Source organism: Empidonax traillii, unplaced genomic scaffold (assembly GCF_003031625.1).
Source record: "Empidonax traillii isolate 1590-97213 ecotype Southwest subspecies unplaced genomic scaffold, ASM303162v1 scaffold46:size3806547, whole genome shotgun sequence".
NCBI lineage: Eukaryota > Metazoa > Chordata > Aves > Passeriformes > Tyrannidae > Empidonax > Empidonax traillii.
This window is the reverse complement of record NW_020955239.1, coordinates 3,083,286-3,106,376: the sequence shown is the minus strand read 5'-3', so window position 1 is coordinate 3,106,376 and position 23,091 is coordinate 3,083,286. Positions and strand designations below refer to the sequence as shown.

At 45.9% G+C, this 23,091-nt stretch overlaps 1 protein-coding gene across 5 annotated transcripts in view; it reads right to left on the bottom strand.

The window, feature by feature from the left end:
* VANGL1 (VANGL planar cell polarity protein 1) overlaps positions 1-23,091 on the bottom strand; it is a 44,390-nt gene that overhangs the window by 5,234 nt on the left and 16,065 nt on the right. For all 5 annotated transcript variants that reach the window (XM_027878880.1, XM_027878878.1, XM_027878882.1 and 2 more), the window contains exons 5-6: positions 4,835-4,968; positions 1,339-1,471 (exon numbers count right to left, since the gene is read on the bottom strand). In XM_027878880.1, coding sequence (XP_027734681.1) covers positions 1,339-1,471; positions 4,835-4,968 — 267 coding nt within the window. The remainder of the gene's footprint in view (positions 1-1,338; positions 1,472-4,834; positions 4,969-23,091) is intronic.

The window sequence follows — 23,091 nt, the reverse complement described above, 5'->3', positions numbered from 1 at the left end:
CACCAAGACCACGCCACGAAAAGGGAACAGATGACTTATGACACTCGTTACTTAGTCCTGGGCTAACTTACAAATGAGGGGCTATGCTGCAGTTAGTGAGGGAAAAATGGTAATGGAAGAGTCACCCAACAAAACTCTTTTGCCCTTCCAGACAGGCCTTGTTTCACACTCAATTCCCACTCAAGTCACCAATGACTGTCCACATTGCTCTCAATATCCAAAGCATCTTAAAGCCAGGGGCAGTTGCCTCACCACCAGCAGAGGTGTAGCATACTACATGCAGACTATATCTGAGGAACAGATGAGAAGCCCTGACCCTCGCCCCTTCTTTTTAACTTGACTTAAGGAAGGTGGGGGGTGGAAATCAGTTTCTAATCTTCTGGCCTGAGACATCTGGCCTGACCTTCTAGTGACTGATGGTTTTCCTCTGACTAAGCAGCTGCTCTAACCAAACTCGGAAGCAAAGGAGATGTGCCCAAGTTAGGATGCTGCACTTCACAGAAAGGAAAGTTTAAGTCCTTTTGGCTTCAAGGCTGGAAGAGAGCCTAAAAGACAGCAGATATAGAACACAGGTCAGACTGAAGCAGGCAAGGGGGGCACATTGTGCCAGCACTTTCCCAATGAAATATAAACTGCCAAAAGAAAACACAAAACAAGTCAGTTCCTTCCACTTATGACACATTCATTCCAAGCACAGCTCGGTTCAGGGGTGCCTGCCTGTAAGCAACTTGCCTCAAACTGTTAGGTATGCTAACTACAGACTGCAATTAGGCTCTAGAGCAAACAGAGGCACTGTCTTGGGTCACCTCAATAAAGCATCAATTCTTGTAGCCTAAGCGTGACTGGCAGAAAACATAACCACATTCCAAAATAAAATGTAACCGCTTCTGGGTCAAGTCTTTCCTCCTGAATTCATTGAAAAGAGCAGTCCAACTGCCTCTTTTATTAATCTGCAAAGACAAATATTCTCCCCACCCATGAATGGGCAACACCAAGTGCTCCACTGATCCTGCCCCTGGATTACTTGAGCTGACAAGCCTGGGCACGGGCGAAAATAATGGGATTTCCTGCAGCAAGTAACGATAGACTTGTCAAGAACCGGAGGACTGTTCCTTAATCCATGACATTGCATTAGCTTATCTGCCTTATATACATGAGCTCAGCTTTATGCATGTCCTTTGGATAATTCCAGCTGCAAGCTGTCACCCTCCCTTACGCATCTGGGTTTCATAAGCTGTGACAGACTTACGGCCCTTAATCACAGATCAGGAATACACCCCATCAGCCTGGGCAAGCCCCACACGACTGAGCTTTGCAGCGCCAAGGGAAGGGCTTTACCTGGCACGGCGCTTCCTCACTCGGCGCTCGTGGTCAGCCTCCTCGTAGTAGAGCTCGTTGTGACTGGAGTCCCTGCGGCGGGCGGCGGCTGCGATCATGGCACGGGACTGCCCCGATGCGTTGTTACCTGGGCCTTCGGGGGGCAAGGACGGGCAGAAAGGAGACAGAAGGGCAGTGTTACTGCCACAGGACTGGGGCTGGCACAGACCGGCACCCCAGGGCATCTCTCGCAAGTGCTCTGTGGCTCCAGCCTTCCCAGCCAAAGTCATCAGTCCTCAGGAGCTCTGGTAGAAACCCTGCTAGGCGGCACAGGCTTAGAGAGGGGCTCTGGAGCGTGGACAAGGGAAGTTAGTCAGGATGAAGGATCTCACGGCACATACATAAAGGCAGAGCAAGGTGAACATGCTGAGGATGCAACTTACCCCCCATTATATACTCTTTCAGTTTGAAGGCAAGGGCAGCTGGAACATACCACATTTCAGCATCAAGACAGTGTGAGAGCATAAAAAGTGAGAAGTTGGAAAAAGGAGAAAGACAAAACACAAGAACATAATGAGACATGGAGATGAATAAATTAAAGACAAACTGCAGCCAATTACTCGCAGGGAGGAAGAACAGGATGCAGAGGAAGGAGGGTCATCTTTAGACAAAGCACAAGGTTTTCCAGAAGGACAGAAGCTGTCAGAACAGCAATCCCTCAGGAGGGTAGGCTGGGGTCTGCAAGTGTAGTAGCTTCTCCTGGCACTTTGAGCAGCATCTGTCATTAGATCTGCTGCTGCTGTTAGCAGATCCTACACAGCTACAGGAACAGGGAAACTGCAATCTGCTCTGTAATACCCCGTCAAGTGACAGAGCTGTCTACTGTAAGACCTTAACCGTGACCCTAAAATACAGCAGTAGGTTCTGCAACTTGCCCACGAAGCCCATAGCTCTGGCTGTTTGGGCAGGGGGTGGAAAAAAATGTTGCTCCAGATGAGTTTACAAACCTCTCTATACAGACAGAGGATAGAGGTGGGTCTACCCAGAGAGAAGCAGTAGCCTAGGACTGCCTCCAAACCACCAGGAGTTGCTTTTATGGCTAACCGCTCTGAAAGCCCACACTCTCAACTGGCAGTGCTCAAAGCCAATCGACTGCACAGACACGCTCAGAACTGTTCTGCTCACGCAAGGGTAATTCTGATTTTTTGTCCTAAAAAGCACTAATCAGATTCCAAGACAGAAGCCTGAAGTTCAGCAGTGAGAATGACAAGCACTCATACACAAAGCTTCTTAAGAGTCTAAACACTTCAGATATTGCTTGACAGCCCTGAAATGGAGGATATGACTCAAGGGAGACACTTGCTCCCAAATTTGGGTTAGATCTGTAATTTGCCTCGTTAACTATGCCTGACAATGAAAATCTTGGTTTTGAAGGTGAGCCTTCCCACTCTGTACAAGAGAGAGTACAGCATGATGTTTTTCTTTCCTGGTTGCTGCAGTATCAAATACAAAAGCTGTCAACAAATTAGTAATGCTATTAAGGCAGCCTGTCTTTTTTCACAAAGGGTGTAAGAGACTGTCAGGCTGCCAAGGTAAGCTGCAGCCAGAACTACACTCTGCTTCGTAAAACGGACAGGAATCTTCTTAAGGACATGCCTCTAAGCCTGAGATTTCCATGTGCACAAAGGCAGCGGCATTGCACAAGGAACAGCCTGGGCAACCGGCACTGCCCCACAAGGGAAGGTATGAGTTTCCAGGCCCTGGTAGGCTCACAAGCTTGACACATGGAAAGGCGTGCCAGCCACATCTGCAGCTTGCTTCTGGTTCCTTCTCTTCTAACAAAGTCTCGTGAGACAGCAGCTCCTAAGGTGCTATCACACTATTGGACTGGCTAATTTTCCTCTGAGCCTGGGAGCTCCAATGTCGCAGCAGATGCTCCAAGAAAATAGACCCTGTCACCTCCCAGAGAGATACCTTAGTGCAGAAGACAAGCCAGTTAGTTATCAGAGTGGCACATCTCGCAGCCAGCCTCACAGGCTGTGGGGTTTGAACAGTGTGCAGACAGCTGTGGGATCAGGAAGCCCTCATCTACCACACACCAGGCTGCTCACTGAGAGCGAGCAGCTGGAATGAATGATTTCACCTCTACAAAAATGTGGAGTCAGTCTGTTTGCTTCCCCCCTCCAATTCAACTGAACCAAGAGCTTCATTCCAGGCAGCAAGGGACACGCGATGGGCAAGCCTGTCCCTCTCCTTCCCTTGCTTCCCATTTCCTCTGTCAGGACGGAAGTATCTAACTGTAAGGATCTAAACCTTCAAATAATTTTATGGACTCAGGAGTGCCGCATCAGGTTTGGGGAAGCACTTAGGTCTTTGAAACTCGCCAAAGTAAAAAAAAAACCCACACCAACCAACCAACCAAAAACAAACCAGAAAAAGAAAAGAGGAAAACCAAAACTAAACACCCCACAGCCATAAGGCACTGAAACATTGTTGAAAGCAAAACAATCATGTCTCATGTCTGTATTTCAGTCCCCACACCATGCACGCAGAGCCACCTTGCCCAGCTAAGTCTCTTTAGTTTTTTCTTTCCAGCTCCAAAGCCTTTCAATACTAATGAATTCATGGGCAAGGATGTGCTTTACCACATTTTGCAAAGGATTTCAGCCATTCTTCACCATAAAAGCTCCTCTACACAACTTCAGCTCTTCCCAAGGAATGTCACTTTCATAAAGGTTGCTGAGCACTTCCTGCTTATCAAGCCTGGCTTTCACTGATAGGGTTTGAGAGTGTCAAATGATTAAGTCCAGTTTTCACTGCTTTGAGCATCCAGATATTCATCCATCCTCCCACAGGCTTCTTTAAAGCCCCGAAGTTTGAAAACAGTTTGTAGAATTGCAAAGCTCAACGGGGATTGTTATCTGTCTCTGAATTTCCAAGAACTGCTTAGCATCATGATGACTTGGGAGCATGGCCACGGGTAAGTCAGGCATAGCTAATTTAGTGCTAAGGCTGCAGGCTGACAAGCACTGAGAGCATTGCTTTCATCAGCAGCTGATGCTTAGACCGTTGCATCTTCCCACATTAGTATCAACCTCCTTCACTTTCCTGAAGGCTACATGTAGAAACGGAATAATAAATGACTGGGGAACTCATTTAGGTTTAAAGTTGTGTTAATTGTACTATCACAACTAAGGAGATGACCCAAGGGTGACAAAAAGCAGAGGCTGCCTAAAACAAGCAGTGGTGCTGAAAAGTGCTTATCAAGCCACATGACAATCAAGCCCACGTAAAACTTGGCCATTTCACCTGGCAAAGACAAAAGCCTTATTGTGGGCTAAACACATCTGTAAAGTTGTCTGGAACTGGCAAACTCAGGACTGTTAGGAAGATTTCCAGCGGGAGACAAGACTTTGGCAAAGCAAAAAGGTGAGAATGTGTGCATAACAAAGCATAAAGCCAACCCAGCCCTTCCCCATCCCACCCATTCTCAGAGACTACATTTCACCTCACCTACCATCAACATTGTAGACTTTCAGGCCAGCCATGTGCTTGGCGGCTCGGGATTTGGAGGCTGTTAACAAGGCTGGGTTGTAGACTGCGAAATCTCTGTAGTAATTTTCCAGAACCACCAGTGCAGCTCGTTGAATGCTAGAGAGAGAACAAAAAACAAAACAAGATGAAGTACCTCAGATTAAAACAAGCTCTTTTGTTTCCATAAAGTGCTCAAAAAAAGAGAAGAAATAGTCACATCAGTTGGAATTGGGTTGTCACATCTAGAGAACTGCGCAATACACAGAATAATAATTACTCTCTCTAGGACCTGAATTTCATTTGAGATGAAAGATAAATGTCTCTGCCCTCACATTAATAGGAGGATGACAGGAAATCCCTGAACAAGGGCAGCATACAAAGTGAAGCACTAGGCTGACTGCAATATGGTAAATTACAGAACTAGAGCTCAGCCTGCCTCGGCAGTACAATCACTGTGCTGCAGAGAGACCTTGCTCAGGCTGAAGATCAGAACACCACAAGGGTTTTGCAGTAGCTGGTCAGCCGAGATGGAGAGACCAGCTCAGGATGGATGCTTTCCCCTTTGAGTCATTTCAAGCCGCACCTCACAGCTCCTCAGATCTCCTCCATCCCAGCACTGACTAGAGTGTGATCTCTTCAGCTTTCACAGCAAGATAAGATCGCTGCCTGAGGAGTATGGCTGCCAGAGACAGATTACCTCAGTATTGCTCGTTAAATCCCAGGCTAGGGACAAAATAAGGAGCAGGGACACTCCCTGCATCCCTTTGAAGGGATGCCTCTACATAAAATGATGACACATGGGAGCAAAACAAGCACACGCGCCAGTAGCAGGAAAGACTCAACCCAGAGGTATCTTCCTTTGCAATCATTTTGACAACAGAGAGAGAGATGTCTGTAGGCACTGTTACCAGCAAATAGGACAGTATTTCAAAACAAGCCAGAGCTACGATGTTTAACAGTGCCAACGCATACGCGGGATCCGGGACACAGCTCTCTCCCCGTTGCTCTGGCTCCCTGCCCCAGCGTGCCAACCAACTGGCAACAGAATTCTCTGCAAATCACCAAGATCACCGATTCAGCCAAATGAACCCACACTTAATATAATTTTTGTGGGTTCAAAATGAAAAGGGAACTGCCAACACATTTGTTGCCAGTTAATTTGTTGCCCCTTCCCAACAAAGCTTCTCCTAAGGAAAGCAACCAAGTATTCTCACACGTTACAACACAAGAAGAAAATATTACAAGGATGGCAACGTGGGAAAATAAGACTGAACAAATTAAGACCAAAATTCAGTTCTCAGCACTACCACGGTGTGCTCCCAGAGGAGCAATTAAAAGTTTTCCTGTTCCTTGTGCTAATATTAAACTTCTGCATCACACTCCAGTAATTTAAACTCGCACACTACGGTCCTCGATCCTCCATCTGTCCCCCTCCCACTGATCAATGAATTAAGTACACATGCCAGCCCATTCAAGAGATTCTGAGAAAGAAGAACAAACCCAGACTTGTTCACTGTGTAGCTCAGTCAGTATTATGGTCCATGACCATACATTCGATTAGCTGTGTACCTATAAGATGATGAATTTAGCTTTTGAAGCAAATTCCATCTTTAGGACTGTTTGGTAGGGTCTTTTGCATCCAGTCAGAGCATCCTAAAGAAGCTTTACCTTTCAGGTGCCACTCCTTCATATTTCCTAATCTTAGGTTTGGAAGAAGCAACTCCACTTAAGCACTCAGCTACTGATATGAGATAAAAAGCCACTTAACCAAGGAGACAATTTTCCTTTAATAATGAAGTAGTGCAGACTGACCCGGTGCCACACACAGAGATGCTGACACAGAACAAGGAGAAGCTGTTTTATTTCTCCTGGCCATACTTCTGGTTTCTACTGTGAATTTGCTGCAGCTTATTAAACAAAATTTCATAAAAGAAGTCATGTGGCAGCAGCACACATTCCCCCTTCCGACTGCATTTAAACATAATCGAGTTTTTCCACGTCCGTTTCCCAGGAAGATAAAACTCCATTGAGTTTCATCTCAAAACACAGAGTTTGGAAAACTGGAAACAAGAAGATAAAAATGAACAGTTATACTTTGCTAACACACTGCACTCATTACAAACAGCATTGGAAGTTCCATCCCAGAAGTAGGAAATATTTGGGAGGTGCTCCATTGACCAGCTAGCTTTATTAGGACAAAACACAATGCATCACGGGAGATAATAATTTATTTTTATCCAGATACATTTTCCCTGAACCCCACAGACAGCATTATCATCAGGATACCAGCCTTCCCCACCCAGTATCCCTTCCATCCCCTTATTGAATAAACTACCCCACCAATTCCTTGGCACATGAACCCAACATCCCAAAACAATAAAGTTTTATGTTGCACCAAGCAACCATCATTGCCCTGAAAATTAAAGCCCAGGTGCTTGTTACTGATGCAAATCCAGTACAGGCTCAGTCCCACACATGAGAAACCCCAATCACACAGTAGCTCTGCTCTCTGGGAAGAGAACTGTAATTAAACATCAGTTTCCAGAATTTCTACCAGCCCATTTCTGTCTCCCATGTAGTCCACCCGAAGTGTGCAGGTTAGAAAGACAGCTATACTATGACTCTTCAAATGCTCTGTTACAGAAAAAAAAATTAAAGAGAAGAAACTGCAGACAAGAAAATTAGAAGCATCACGGTAATTCACAAGAAGAGTGAGGAGAAGGCTGAATCAGAGCCTTCTGGGCTGTGTTGCTCAACCTCTTCACCCACATCAAGAGGAAGCCTCGCCCTGCACAGTACAGGACAGCCAGCCCTGCCCCGTGCAGGCGCTGCAAAGCAACAGGAACCCCCCGCCCCAAACAGGCACAGCACCCCAAACACGGCAGAAGGGCTCCCCAATGCTCTTGTGCAACCCAGCACACAAGGAGGGTAACCACGGGCACATATGCATGCAGAGCAGCCTGGAGGAGAGAGCAGCAGCAAAGCAAAACACTAAGGAAGTCTGTTCCCTCCCAACACAAACTCAGGGCTTTTGGACTTTCCACTGCAGGGCAGACCCACTGCTGCCTTGTGAGCAAGGTGGAGTGGCTGCAGAAAGCCTCCTCTCCATCTGCACTCCAGCTCCGATGGGAATGGAAACTGGCAGCCTTCCCGAAGCCCACGTTTGGAGGCTGTTTGCTTGCAGCACTGTCTCGGGAAGAGATCAGCACTGTGTCGGAAACTGCATTCATTCACCCCGCACTTCAGCAAACAGGCTTTCCTTGCACTCAGGACTTTGAAAGAATGAGGAGGGGCAGGAAGAAAATAAACAGAGAGTTTCGATACTTAATCGCTTCCATGGAGAAGGTCAGAATGAGGATCCTTCTCATGTCCTGTCAAGAGGACCTGGAAGGCACTGTAACAAGCTAACAGGAAAACTGTATCATAGAAATCATCATAGAAAGGCTTGAGTTGGAATGACCTTAAAGATCATCTAGTTCCAACCCCGCCCCACCATGGGCAGAGCACAAAAATCAGGACATAAAAAGCATTTTCATGCAACAGTTCAAATTCAAAGTTTATGACATGAGAAAAAAATCTCTTGCACAGGCCAGTGGTCTACTGGGAACAGAGTTTTCCTTGTAGGCAGTATCAGTAAGCCTCTACACACTTTATTGCTTCTCATTTTGTGTAGTTGGAGGGCGAGGTTTTTTTAATTATTATTTTTACTCCCCTGAAAAAGGCCATGCCACAGCATGCTGCCAGAAGGGAAAGCAAACAAGCTGACCCCACAGAAGCACGGGATACCTCAGTGGCATCTGGTAGCAGAGAAATGCAGAGTCCTTCACAAACAGTAATGAATTAACTTTTACAGGGCATCCAAGGAAGTGGCGGAGGGGACTATGTGACACAAAGGCAGCAACTATTTTTTTTCTCTCAAAAAGCTAAGTCAGGAGGAGTTTTGTGTGAGTACTTGCTGCTACAAAAGACATGAATATTTGAGGTCTTGTCATACACTGCATCTCAGAGGCCATTTTGACTTTTTATTTGCCTTCTGTGACACAACTACACCAATACTGGAACTGGCTTTTTTTTAGAGGATTTACAGGAAAACAGACAACTGAAGCAAAGCACACAAGAAGAAGCCTGTTTTAATCAAAATACTGGCTTTGGACAGTGCTGGTTTCTAGAAAAAGGGTTTTGAGTTTTCTGAAGTGGTGGGAAAGGGTTAGTACAAAACAAAAAAAAAAAATCAGGAGAAAAAAATATTAAAAATTGAAGCCACACCCCTATGTCCAAAATTGCCACTGGACATACTGAGGTGAAGCCCAGCAGGCTGCAGCACCTGTGTCTAACATGGTTTTACCAGCTTTGTACTTTCCTGCTTAGCTAGAAATGTAGCCTGTCATGGTACTATACCAACCATCAGCTAGACACTGCTAATCATTTAAGGCAGAGGAGTGCCCCATGGTTTTGCAACAGATACATACACACATCCAGAAAGAGCTGAGCTGTTTGCTACCAGAGTATCCTTGCCACGGATGCAAATCTTGCAGCATCAGGGTTTAGAGTGCACCACACACCTAAAACACACTGGGATAGTCAGAGAGGCTTGATGACTGCTGTGCTAATTGAGGGTTGGGGAAGCCTGGGGTTACTTAATCAAATGGTTCCCAACACAGACTCCTCTCCTCCAAACAACATTTTTTTTTAATGTTCTTCAAAACAGACACAGCATCAAAACAAGCCAAGGTCTCTGGGCACATAAAGTCTATGCCACAGCCAGCTGGCACCTCAAAGAAAAGCCAAGAAAGGATTGCACAAAGCAGCCTTCCATACAGAGCTGGCTTTGCCTTACCAGCTGTCTCCAGCCTACAATTGCATCAAGCTTATCCAGTGCAAGAGAGCTGAGTTCTCCTGGAGTGCTGAGCTGCTCATCCACAACACTTCTTACTCCCTAGCAGTGCTGTCAGCTCACACCCAATGGGTTTGGAAGATTTCTGTGCCTCCTCCTACCTTACAATCATATCTCCCTTCCAGAAAATCCCCTTTCCTTCTCATACTCTTTTGCTAGAGCACTGACACAGAGTTGGGGCTCCAGTGCCTGGTCCTTCGTGTTTTACTGTTTTTCCAGAGCAAAGTCGCTAGGATTGAAGCCTTAGAAATAAAACCAGAAATAGACGATTGAAGGTTAAAATGCTTCCCACACCAACATCCCTACCTAGAATGATTACACAAGGTATTGATTTCCACCATCCTCTATGCAGACTTGCTTCCCTGCTCTGCCTACCATAGTATGGGTGAGATCAGCACAGGCTGGCCAGGCAGATGGCCCCTGGGCAGCGCTCTCACAACGGGGGCCTCAGCTGGTAGAATGCAAGGGATTCAGTACTTGCTGTGCTTCCCAAGCAACACCTCGGAGCAAGGCTCCTGAGAGGACCAAGATCATGCAGAAGCACTATGCAGTGCTGACAGCAGCACCAATGCCTTAGCTACAGTTTTGTCCTCTCCAGTAAACAGAGACACAGTCAGATCTCAGCAGAGATGCCAAGACAAGGAATTTCTTCGGCAGCTGTGGCCAAACAGGCAGAGCAGAAAAGTGCCTTTTGATCACTGTAACTACAACAGCATTTCAGTTTGGTACAGTCAAGAGAACAGGACCACAGCCCTTAGGAACAGGAAAACCACATTTGCTTGTCAGACAACCACAACTGAGGTCTCCACTCAGCTACGACAGGCAAGCACAATCCTCACCCTCCCTGGAACAGACATCAGGACACAGCAAGTTCGTTTTAGATACCTGACTTCTGGCATGTGGTGAGGCAGGGAGAAGAATTCGCAAGGTCAAGCCTTATGAGGGAAAGAAAGGAAACCTTGGCATAGTAACAGGTTGTCACTGTGATGGCAGCACAGCTGCTGCCCCCAAGGAAGTGAACATCCATCCTGTAATGGCACAATTTATATAGAACCCAAACACACTCAAGGTTTGTCCCACAGCTTTGCAGCAACCAGTCTCCGTCTGTTCTCTCCCCTTCCAGCCTTTTTTAAAAACATGAAAATAAAAGAACAGGAATTTAAAGTGTGTTCCCGTCTATTTCCAACACTGGACATTTGAACAACTGTCACAAGAATGCTGGAAATTTAAAGAGAGCACCAGCCCAGGTTCTTGCTGCAGATCTCCCCTTTTTTGCCCTGTGCTGTCCAAGACAGTGTTCTTCAACAGATACTCCAGGACTAATCTCATGTTCTCCAAGACAAAAACCAGAACCAATGCACAAGCTGAGCAATACAACAGCTCACTGTGGATGCCGAAAGGATTTCAACATACAAATTTTCTGAATGAGAGGAGGAGAGCAGGATTCATTTTCAGGTTGGGGTTTTTTTGTCTGTTTTCCTAAAATGCAGCCTAGCCAAAACCCTCCAGTATGGGTGAAAAAGGAAGACTCTATATTTACTACTAATGTTGCTTTTACATTTGAATCTTTTAATTTGGATGAGAAGATGTATTTTTTTTAAAAAAAGAGGATTTTACAGGAGGGTATGACCAAAATTGAGGGTTGGGGGGAAATCAACTCCTTTACATCATACAACCCAAAACAAGCTACTTATTTAAGCCTTCCTGAAGAACCCTATAAAAGTATTCCCTGGCCAGTACTAAGATGATGCTGCTACAGAAGTAGAGAGCACTAAGTTTTAGCAAGCAGCTATAAAACCCCAGTAAACCCACAGGCATGCTCCCATGGCAATTCTCCTTCGGAGAAACTTCCGAGCCTGATACTTCAGGAAGTTAACTGGTCTTTAGGGTACCAGTGCACAGGCTGAATGTTTTCCCAAGTCACCTTTATTGGTAGGACTTCAAATTTCGATGAATGCTTTCCCAACAGCCGCACTGCCCTTGCTTCCACTTCCAACAGCTGAAGGTGACAGCTTGTATAACTGACTAGCAAAAAAACCCCAAGACACTATTAGTAACATATAGTGAGGAGGAAAAGGAGGAGAGCACAATCCTCACTTCAGGAGTGGTCCAAAGGGTCCAATAATATGATTTACCAGGAAAGTGCAGTCACTGTGTTGGGGTCAGATGCTGTGACAGCACCACACCTCTCTTCCTCAGTAACACAGTGAGCATCTCATTTCACAGTACACAGTGCGGAGGGAAGCAAAGATCACAAGGACACTTGTTACCTCCAACATTATATTCAACAGACAGAAAATTAAATAAGCTGCAACAGTCTAAGATGAGCTTTAGAAACAATGTAGGTTCCGGAGCACCAGAAGAGCTTCCTATGGAAGGCAGAGAGCTTTCTTCTCAATAAAAGAAAGATTTAAGCCCTTGCTGAGCCTAAGCTTCTTCCCAAGATCCCTGTATACAATTCTAGGATGCCTTATTGCAATAGGTCAGCCTAGGTAACCAGAAACGCTGCCTTCCAGGCCCTCTTGGAATAGCAAAGGGGAGCTTGTTAACATGTGGCAGAGCTGCGTTGCACCAATTGCTTCGGCCCACCCGCTGGGATGGGTATGTGAATGCACAACAACAGCAGCTTCAGGAACCGCATCTGAAAGAGCAGCTTGTGAAAGCCTGAACACACACTGCAACAAACTTCTCCCCCAAGAAGGCTGAGGAAGCCACTGCCAGGAGAAGAGGCTCCAAAGCAAACCGCCCGCATCCTCTTACACCAAGATCCCCTCCCAAGGGGGACCTGTGTGTGCTGGGAGGTATTGCCAAGTACTTACCACACAGATACCTGGCAGAACCACTAAATCCAAATGGCACAGCTCATGTATTAGCCAGAGCACAACAGCAGCTTTCAGGCACTCACAGCTTGACCTGGATTTCAATCAGTTCCTCAGACACCAATAACCACATGCAGATGCCCCAACAGCTCTCAAACTAGAGACACCCACTGCCCTTTGATCACATACAACACATCCAAACAGGCTACCTTCTCATCAAGCAGAAAGTGAGCACTTGCTACCAGCATCTCATTGCCCCAGGGTCTGCCGTAACACGGACAAGAAAGACGAGAGCAAAGGAGCTGCCCGTGCCTGGCCTCGTACCTGCCATGTCCCAGACACCCACACTGAACCAAAACAACACCTGGCCAGACATGCACACCTCAAGCCCAACCCACCACCCTCAGGAGCCACTAGTGTGTTCAGTCAGACCTGGAGAGCAGCAGCTACTGGATCCACGAGCTGGAGCTCAGAAAGGGGCTTTCCAAGTGCACTGCTAGCACAGCAAGCATTTGCCTCCATGACTTGGTTTTGCTAAGTGTTGGGGTATCCTCAGGGGAGCCAGTGAGAATACTAACTTGCTTATTTACAAGAAGAAAGAAAAAAACCCAACCAAAATAAAACCACCAACTACTGTCTGCTCACACTAAAGTAAAACCAAAGCTGTGAAAGGCTTCCTTCATCTCTTGAGAGAATTGGCAAATTGGGAACCAGTGCAGTGAGAGCACAAAAAGTGGACAACTTAAGTGAAAAGATGATGGGAAGAAGCTGCTGCCGAGCTGTACCCTCAAAGCTGCACAGCATGGTGGACACATGCACACCAGAAAGACAAGGGTGTCAACAGAGCACGGACGAGCTGCTTCCCCAGGAACCTGCGGGTGTTGCATCCAGCTGCCAGCAGTCCAAGAGGATCCACTTGTCTGCTCCCAACTCAACACAGACCCGTAATCAATTTGAAGGAGTCAGGGACACTTCTGAAGTCAATCTTACATTTTACATCACCACAGCTGAGCAGACTATTGGGGCCAATGAGCCTTGTGGAATGAGATCTGCATGGCTCAAGACAGAAATTTAGAGAATGCAGTCTCACAGCTGGAGATATGACTCTACACCAAGCCCACAGCAATAAGCTGCCATCCGTTTGGTACACTGCGTCCAGCTCTGAACCTTCAGAGAGATGTCCTGGGGTGCCCAAGACCTATCCCTCATGGTTGAGCCACAGCTGGTCCCTTGTAGTCAGCTGGATAGGGGAGGAGAAGCAAGGACTGGAGGCTCTCTTTTTCCCAAGCTCAGCAGAGGAACACACTTTTGAAGACATAGCCCTGCACCACAAAGGAACAGTGCCTGCAGATTGCAGCAACTCATGTGCACACCCTGTCTCTTCATGCAGGCAGCAGTATGACTACTCTCCATGAAACATAATCACAGAATCATTTAGGTTGGAAAAGTCTTCTGAGATCACTGAGTCCAACATTTTCACCACCCTGTCAACTAAACCATAGCATTAAATGCCATATTCGTCGTTTCTCGAACACCTCTAGGAATGGTGACTCCACCACCTTCCTGAGCAGCCCCATTCCAACATTTGATAACCCTTTCCATGAAGAAATCCCTCCTGATGTCCAACCTGAATCTGCCCTGGCACAGCTTGAGGTTATGTCCTCTCATCCTGTCGCTAGTTGCCTGGGAGAAGTGGCTGAGTCCCACCCTTGCTACAAACTTCTTTTGAGTAGTTGTAGAGAAACCATCTCTGCCATGAGAGGGTTCCCTCAGCCCCACCTCTCCTCTGTCACCACAGACCTCCACAAACTCTTAAGCACCAGAAGGACAGTTAGAAAGACTGCGGAAATTAAGCTGGGGAAAATAATCCAGGAAGAAAAATACACACACAAAACTATAAAGCTACATAGATAACAGAGATATAAATTACCAGTTCCATCATTCAGATCCCTGTGCAACTAGACAAGATTTCTTTGGGAGGGGTGAGGAAGGATCAGGCTGTTGACAAGATTTTTTTTGTTGCAGCAGTAGCAGCAGCATTAATTTAAGAAGTGATGTGGAACTATGATCAAACACATAATTGAGGGGTACACTGAGTGTTTCTGAGGGAGGTGTAACCTCTTTCAAAAGTTTCTACACATTTGAGGTTATACTTAGGATTTAAGGAATTTCAAATCAGTTGGGTGGACAGGATGACAACAAGGTGTGCTTTGCCCTCTGAACACGGGAGTTAGAAGCTTACTCTGCATGTGAGAGTGAGATGGGCACTTGGTGCGGACACAAGGGATGAAATACAGTTACATCTCCAAGCCCTGAGCTGCAGGGAACCCATCAGCCTCCAACTCAAGCTTGTAACCCACTCAAGCACTTAGAACTCTGAATTTGGCAATGTATGATACCCTGAGAGCAGCATAATCCATGACAGCGATGCATTTCCAGTCCCTGAGAGCAGCATAACCCATGACAGCGATGCATTTCCTCTTCCCAACATACATGCATGCTATGACTGTGATTAGTCTGAGCCTCAAATAGGAAAAAAAAAAATATGCAGGAACTGGCAGGTATGGCAAGAAGTTCATAAGAGTCTGCATTTTCAAAAGATAATTTAAAGCCTGTTCATGCATCAAACAAATAAGGCCAGTGTTTAGCCAAGGCATTCTTTAAGCTACATTAATAATTATGAAGTAACTAAGGGTGGGGCTTTTTGTTAGTAGGAGTTTTTTTGAGTGGGAGAAGGGGTTGGTTGATGGCTTGGGGTTTTGTTAGGTGAAAGCTAAGAAATACAATTTCAAGGAAACAAGAGAAAGTGTTCGAAGCTTCTACAGGCAGCAAAACTTCAGTGCTGTAACAGGACTTTACATGTAGATGCTGCTGCCACAAAACATCAGTATTCAGCCCTTGTTCCCACAGCAGCCTGGTAGGGTGCTCTCTCAGGAAAGAGGACCACCTCCTACTTGACCCCCAGCAGGGGATGGGATTAACTTTGAATGAGGTTGTCATTTGAGTCAATAGAGCAGCTTTAACTTGTTCTAGGATTTCTCTCAAAACACCTCGGAATGTTATTCTCCTGCAAACCCATTCAGACAGGCCTCAAGACGCAGCATCGACTAAGCCACTAACAGTCCTCTGCACATAAAGGAACATCAGCTCCCAAACTACAGCTCAGTTCCCCCTGCACACATGCCCCCCCCAACCCCAGGGCATCCCCCACAAAGCTCCACCCCTGCAAGCTTTGCACAAGCAAGAGCCACCCTCATTTTATCATCAGCACTCAGTAAAACCACAAACAGCTCTGAGGCCACAGGAGCATGATCTGCTACTCCAATCCGAGACCAAAAACCCAGCCCCAACAAGGATGCAGATGAACCTCCACCAGGACCTCAGGAGCCCAAGGCAGAGCTTGCAGCCCCCAAACCGCAGCCAAGGTCCTTATTGCTGTGCCAGGGGTCTGTTCTGCTGCAAGCCAAGGAATAGCTCTGTCAGCTGATGTCCCCACTTGACTTAAAATGCACAAAGGAAATTTAAGCACAGAGGTTCATTTAACAGAAGCGTGTGCTGGAGGGGGAATCCGGATATTAGCGAAAATATTGCCCTCAGTTTTGTATAATAAAAAAATGATAAAAGAATACTCTTTTACTACCACACTGATCCCTATTAACTCCTCCTTATTCCTTCAGGGTAGGGTCAAGAATTAGCTTCCACTTTGCTTGGATATTACTTGGTTGTGCTAGACGAGAACTGTAAATTCACAAAGCCTTGCCCTTTTAACAAAAAGTGAGCCTCCTTCTTTCCCCCAAAGGGCACACAGCTAACTTCTTTGCAGAATATTTCATCATTCACCACAAGAAACAGATGTCAAAGGTTGAGGGGGTGGAATTTTTTTTTTTTTTTGCAACATTTGAAGATAAAAGTACCTTCACGGCCACAAAGTTTGTTCAGCAGCTTAGGGAGACCATCTGTCTCTGTGGGTGGTACACACAGGCGCTTTGGAGGGCATGGACAGCAGGGGAACAGAAATTCCATGACAAACCCTTAAAGTGCAAGGTAGGCTGGAGCACATACTGTAGTTCTGGGCAGTGTTGATTTAAAAAGACAAATCAACAAGTAAGGAAATCTCTGCAGATGAACCCAGTGGCATTTGCCCTGCACTATCTCTTTGAGAAGGATGAAGCCTAACAGCTCCTTGCTGGGGAGCAAGTAATATCGAGCTAGCCAGGTGGATTAATAATTGACAGTGGGCACTTCACTTCCAAGTAGGCTTGTAAACTTTTAAAGTATGAAGCATTCCAAAAATGTGAGACCACTCCAGGGTACAACAATCAGCCTGCACCACTCGTCCTTGCTGCCTGATGCATCTGCAAGAGCACTGATGCCTGGGCTGTGGTCTAGTACACACAACCCGGTGCTCCTCCTGATGAAAAGGGGAGAAGAGGTATGTGCACAAGGGGTGCTGGGGCTGATCAAGATCAAGGAAGGAAGGAGAGAAGGGTAGAAAGATGACAGTGGGCACTTCATTTCTCTGAGGTCTCTCACCTTTATCAACACAAGGAGCAGCCCCATGTGTAAAGCCATATGTAAAATATTCAGATACATGCACATCCTAGACTTTCCCCTCACCTCCAATGAGAAGTACCACCTGGCATTCCTGGAGCTTGCCGTTCACTTCTGTCACAAACAAGCACCCTCTTAATAAGCTGTTACTCTGACCCAAGGAATAAGTCTTCACTGAACTTTGCTGGCAACACACCCCATGCACCACCAAACAGACCCTTGTAAAACAGAACAAGGCACCACTGCCATAACTCATCTGGAACATCAAAGGAGACTGCTCCCTACTAAGCAAGGAACAGCACACATTTTTTTCAGAGGCTACTGGAAAATCCCTTTGCAATTCCAGGTACCCTCATGGTTAGAGCAATCAGATGACCTGCTCTCTGCAGCACCATCCTCCAGAGGCGAGGCAGCAGACACTGGCAGGGAGGAAAGGTATGGCCTGTGACTAAAAATGGTTAAGAATTTGGTAGGAAGTCTCTTCCCATTAAGTCATTACTAGTTCATCTGCAAGTCAGACCTTCCTTCCCTACTCCATGGTTACGGCAAAGGGTGTTTGGAAAGGTGTTAATGCCTCAACTGCTAATTCCACACAATTGTTAACAGAGAGCTCTGCAAGCTCAGGAATGGGAGCGCGGAGAAGCAGCCCAGATGCAGAGGTGATGAATTGCAAAAACGTGGTTGTAAACACCCAGCTACGTGAAGTGCTGCTGCAAAGACTCTGGCTCCGGGGTCACAAGTCTGACACCTCTCAGTTACTGGTAAAGAAGCTGCTCTGGAGAAGACCCCTCATTACTTTTGGAGCTTCAGACCTGCAAATGCAATTAACACCCATTTAGCCGGCTATCCCAGAACTTCTTGGGAGGAGAGACGAATTAACCCTGGTGCTCATCACATTTGGTGATGGGCGAGGACACTCCCATGAATTTGCATCAGGACGTCTTGAACTGATTTCAGAACAGACAAAATGTATTCGGGAACAAGTGTAATTTCACATAGGCTGGAGGCTCCGGCGACAGAGCTGCTCTGCAAAGTCAGTGGAACATGCTGTTGTCGCAAGCTCCTGAAATCAAGGCAGCAGGGCAGTTAATAAGATGTTTTGCTACAGAACAACATAAAAACTCATCAGCTCAATCTCTTCCATCAGTGTGTATCACTATGAAAGACGATGAGAGTTGAAGAAACCCTAAGGAGAAAGGAGGGTCAGTGTAATTTCTCCAGTCCTTGGGAACACAGACCAACCAAACAGCACACAGGGTAGAAGGATGAGCCCTGAGTGCCTCCAGCGGGATTTAGCTGGGCAGGTACAGCACTGCACTGGTGTGCTTGTTCTTCAATCTGCCTTCTGACTGCCCTACTAGAAACAGTGTATGTAGGGGATCAGTCACACCATGAATGACCGATGCAATTTCACACATTATGAACTTCCTTCACCAGAAAACAGCAAGATTTCAGCAGCTCTTGCCTCAGGGAAGAAATCCAGCTGCCTAAACCCAAGGTTACGGCTGACATATTTCCACACTAGAAGCAGAAACAAAGGTGTCTATATTCCATGGAAGCTTTCCTTCTGAGGAACAGGAAGATTTTAGGACAGCATGAGTGTCAACAACTCCAGCCAAGACCCCTGTGTGCAGTTCAAATGTTGACCCTGTGCTCTTAATTTAGAAAAAAAATTACTCTAGATATGTGGGGGCATATTTGAGCAACAAGATCAGAGACTGGATTATGGAGAAGCTTATTCCTGTTTCTTATCCCTCCACACACTCCCTCACTAATGAACACAGTCCCGGTGGCACCAAATGACACTGACAAGAGAGCACACATCAGATTAAATCAGTAAATACTCACAGCCTAGAGTTTTCTAAGCAAGGGTTCAACAAATAAAACCCAAAGGAGCTGGGTCTAAAGCGGCATCACCTTCCATCATGCAATTCTGTTTCAGTTCTGGGGTGTCTTAAGGTAAGGGCTCATGCACCATCTAAGAGACAGCTACTCTGCTGCCTCCAGTTCAGTTGGGAGACAGGCTGAATGTGTTCCCCTTCCAGAGAACATGCCTGCGTCTACTTTCTCTTGAGAGTTTGTGCAAGGCACTAGTTTTCTAATAAGGTATTGGTAGTTCCTGCAGGGAAGGTACAGGCTTTTCAGACAGGTACCTATTTTGAGGAAGCACCTGCTCCTTTCCTGAATTTTTAAACCACAGTTCAGCAAACATCCACACAAATGGAGATGGGTAACAGGGGTACAGGGAATTCTCAAGAATACTTCTACCATACAGAACTGCTATTTCTGAGTATCAAACATCTCTTGATTAGATTGATAGAGCATCAACCAGCTCACAGACATCTATCTGCAAAAGCTATACTCTGATTCCAAAGGCATACAGAGGCTTACCCACCAGCTGGTTCATAAAGGCAAGCCCATGCCAGAAAGGAGGACAGTGTCCTGGCTTTCTCTGGGATTGAGTTAATTTTCCTCTGAGTACACTGATGTTTTGGTTGTTGCTAAGTAGTGCTTACTTTAAGTCAAGGCCTTTTCATTTTCCATGCTCTGCTCTGAATCAGTTAGGAATTGCATAAGAAGCTGGGAGGGAGCATAGTCAGGACAGCTGACCCAAACTGGCCAAAGGGATATTTCATACCATAAAACATCATATCAGCTGGGGGGACTGACTGGCTGGGAGACACAGATTGCCGCTCAGGAATAGGTTGGGCAGCAGTCAGTGGGTACAGAGCAACTCTATTGTACATCACTTTGCCTTTCTTGGGTTTGATTTCTGTCTCCCCCTCTTCATTACAATTTATTTTTTAATAATATGATTAGTATTACATTTTACGTTATTTAAAATATTAAACTGTTCTTATCTCAACCCACAGGTTTTATATTCTTTTCTGATTCTTGTCCCCATGGTACAGAGTGAGGTGGGGACGGAGGGGTGAGTGAGCAGTTGAGTGGTACTTAGTTGCCAGCTGGGTTTAGACCACAAAAAACAGAGAAACAGACCAACAAAGCTCTTAGTACTTTTACACAGCCCCAAACAAGATGAAGTATCGTGGCCCTGCTTCTCATATCCCTGCTGCAAGGATGAGCAAAAGGGAGGAGGACCCACTCTCAGACATCTCTAACCTCAGAAAAATCAAGATCCTACTGCAGCCCAACTTTCAGAAACATGTAAGATCAGTAATTACCACGTGTTACAAGCCATTCATTTTCTTGAGCTGTCTAGACTAGCAAAGCTCTAGGGTGGGGAAAGAGTTTTCTCTGGAGAGGAAAGGAATATGTTTTGCACCCTAACTACAGAAAAGGAGGGTTTTCTCCAGCAAAATCTTTCCTACTTAGTTTCTGAGCTGTACAGACAGGTATTGAACTGCAGATGACAGGCATCAGAGTCCCTATATGTAGGGACAAACTGAAGCCTCAGCTGCAAATCCGGGCCTCAGCCTGCAAAACTATCAGCTTTTAAAGGGAAAAGTTATCTGCTGTTGTGCTCCCCCACCTTTGTTTCCCTTTGTTGTTGCTTTCAAAAGTATAGAGACAGCATTCTCACCCAACCTCTGGCATTTTCCCAGGCTTGACCTTTCCTGAATATATACTGCTCCCTGCTCTTTATCCATACATACTACCATAAAGCATTTGCCCTGCACGACAACCCTTCCTACCAGGAGCAGCAGAGAAGTCAGTGAGCTGAGACTTGGCACCACACTCATTGGGACTCCTATTTAATTTTTAACTCCCCCTTCAAGCTCCTGAATCGATGCCAAAGGGAACGATCATTCTGGCAGTCAAGTCTCCCAGAAGAAAAGTTACAGCCAAAGTGCTGGGGGTGGGACCAAGCCAGCCTATTAATAGGCTGATTATAATATGAATTTGGGGAACTACTCCCAAATATGCTTTACCCTCCTGGACCTAGGGCCCTCGGGCGTGGAGTGGAATACCTAACTCAGCACTTTCAACTTTTTTTACTGCATTTGGAGCCAGGAAGGGTGGAAAATCCTGTCTGTACCCTGCCTCGCAAAAACATAGTTTGCCAGAAGGGCGGCTGAGCTATTGTTTCCTTTCTTTCTCTCCCAGAAAGCATGCTGTCCTCATACTTCCACATCAGCTCCCTCTGCCTCATCAGAAAGACCTAGAATTGGGAAAGCTTCCATCTTGGACTAAAAAGGTTGATATTAACAATTTTCCTGTCAAAAAACCCCAAACAAACAAACAAACAAACAAAAACCCAAACCACAAAAAACAACAAACAAAAAAAAGCAACAAACAGAGCTACTCTAAGAAGCAACACTGAACAAGATAAGATGTCTCAAGACCCTTCTCACCACCCGCTTCTTTGGAGCACACTGGACACTGAGGAAGGCAAACTCCATAGATTGTCAGTGAGCAAAACTTATAGGATATTTGAGAGCATGAAGAGACAAAAGGTTTTGATTTCATGAGACAGTCAGACTGCTACACCTGTTAAAGCATGCTTCTTCCTTCCGTGTGGCAGCTCAGGACCTCTCCGAGACCCCTTTAAAAATGCTGGGATGAGGCAAGCATGCATGGTAGCTAAGAGAGCCCAAAGGCAGCAATAAGTGGTATATGCCTACTCCACAACAGTTAGAACCACCTCTCCATCACAGCCACAAACCTGCTTCTCCATTCTTCCAGAAATCCAAACTGTCCTTGTGTGTTTCCACACTTATGCATCCACAAACTCCCCATTCCAGCCCCATGCCTCAGCCAGAGACTCAAACAGAAGCACAGGGCAGCCCCCTGTGACCTTGACTGACATTTCAACAAGCATATCAAGACCTTCACGGAAACTCTGCAAAATTATGCTGCAAAGATGTTCAAAAGTTCACATATTTTTCATGTTTCATATAAACATCTCACATGACATGCAGACTTCTGCAGGCATTGGTTCTCAATTCCTCTCAACACAAACCCACAATCTACCACCAAGCAACCAGCAAAGTCTCTCAAACCAAACCTGCACACTGTGTGTGTATTATAGAGGTATATACATACCCATACTGAGATTTCTCTGCAGAATGCACTTCTTAGAGAACTGCCTCATCACACCTCAAGGCACAAAGCTGTGGCACAGAGGAACTCTTTGGTAGTCATCTCTCCATTTTCCTAGTCTTAAAAGCTATGCTGGATCACTTACCACAGAAGAATGAAATTAAAAAGAAATAAATGATTTCACAGGAAAACCAGAGTTTATTTTTGAAATCCTGAAAGTGACCTTTCATTAAATCAATGGGAGCACTTCCATTACAGAAGAAGGACTCTCCTTCACATTTAACAGAGAAGGAAAATACAGGAGAGTCCAGACCTAGTTCATCCAAAAGGCCTCGAGTTCTTCCATTAAGCCAGAAACAATATCCAGGAGTCAGCTCCCAGACTTGAGCTTCAACCACTAAATCTGCTTCAAAGCAATTCCATTGCTAAACTAATGGCTGCAGGAGACTATTCCTACATCCACTTAAACCAGCAGATGCTAATCTCTTCATCTGCCACAGATACGCATGCCATAGGGGTCTGGACAGGATAAGCAGAACAGATGTTTAAGTGCACACACAGTCTGGGGAATCATCTTCAGAGCTCAGCTTCACAGGACGCAGGAACTAAGAGATTTCTGGAATGCTTCAGAGGACACAGGAACTAAGGAGATTGAGACACTGTCCTTCCTTGCACCATTGCTGAGGGAAGCACTAGCACCAGCAGGACAGTGGAAGCAGGCATGCATGTTTTGTACCTACAGGTATTGCACAGCTCCCAGACAGTCCAAGATACATCTGATCCATACCTAATGACAAACTGATCCATACCTAATGACAAAAAGAGCATCATGCTACAAAACCAAGCCAGGAGCAGCACAGGACTGCCAAAAAAAGCATCCACATGTGCCTCAATGGTCATTAAAAATATTACTGCTAAATGCCTGAAGTGCTGGGAGACTTCGGCTGCACCAAAGCAACTGCTTTAACAGAA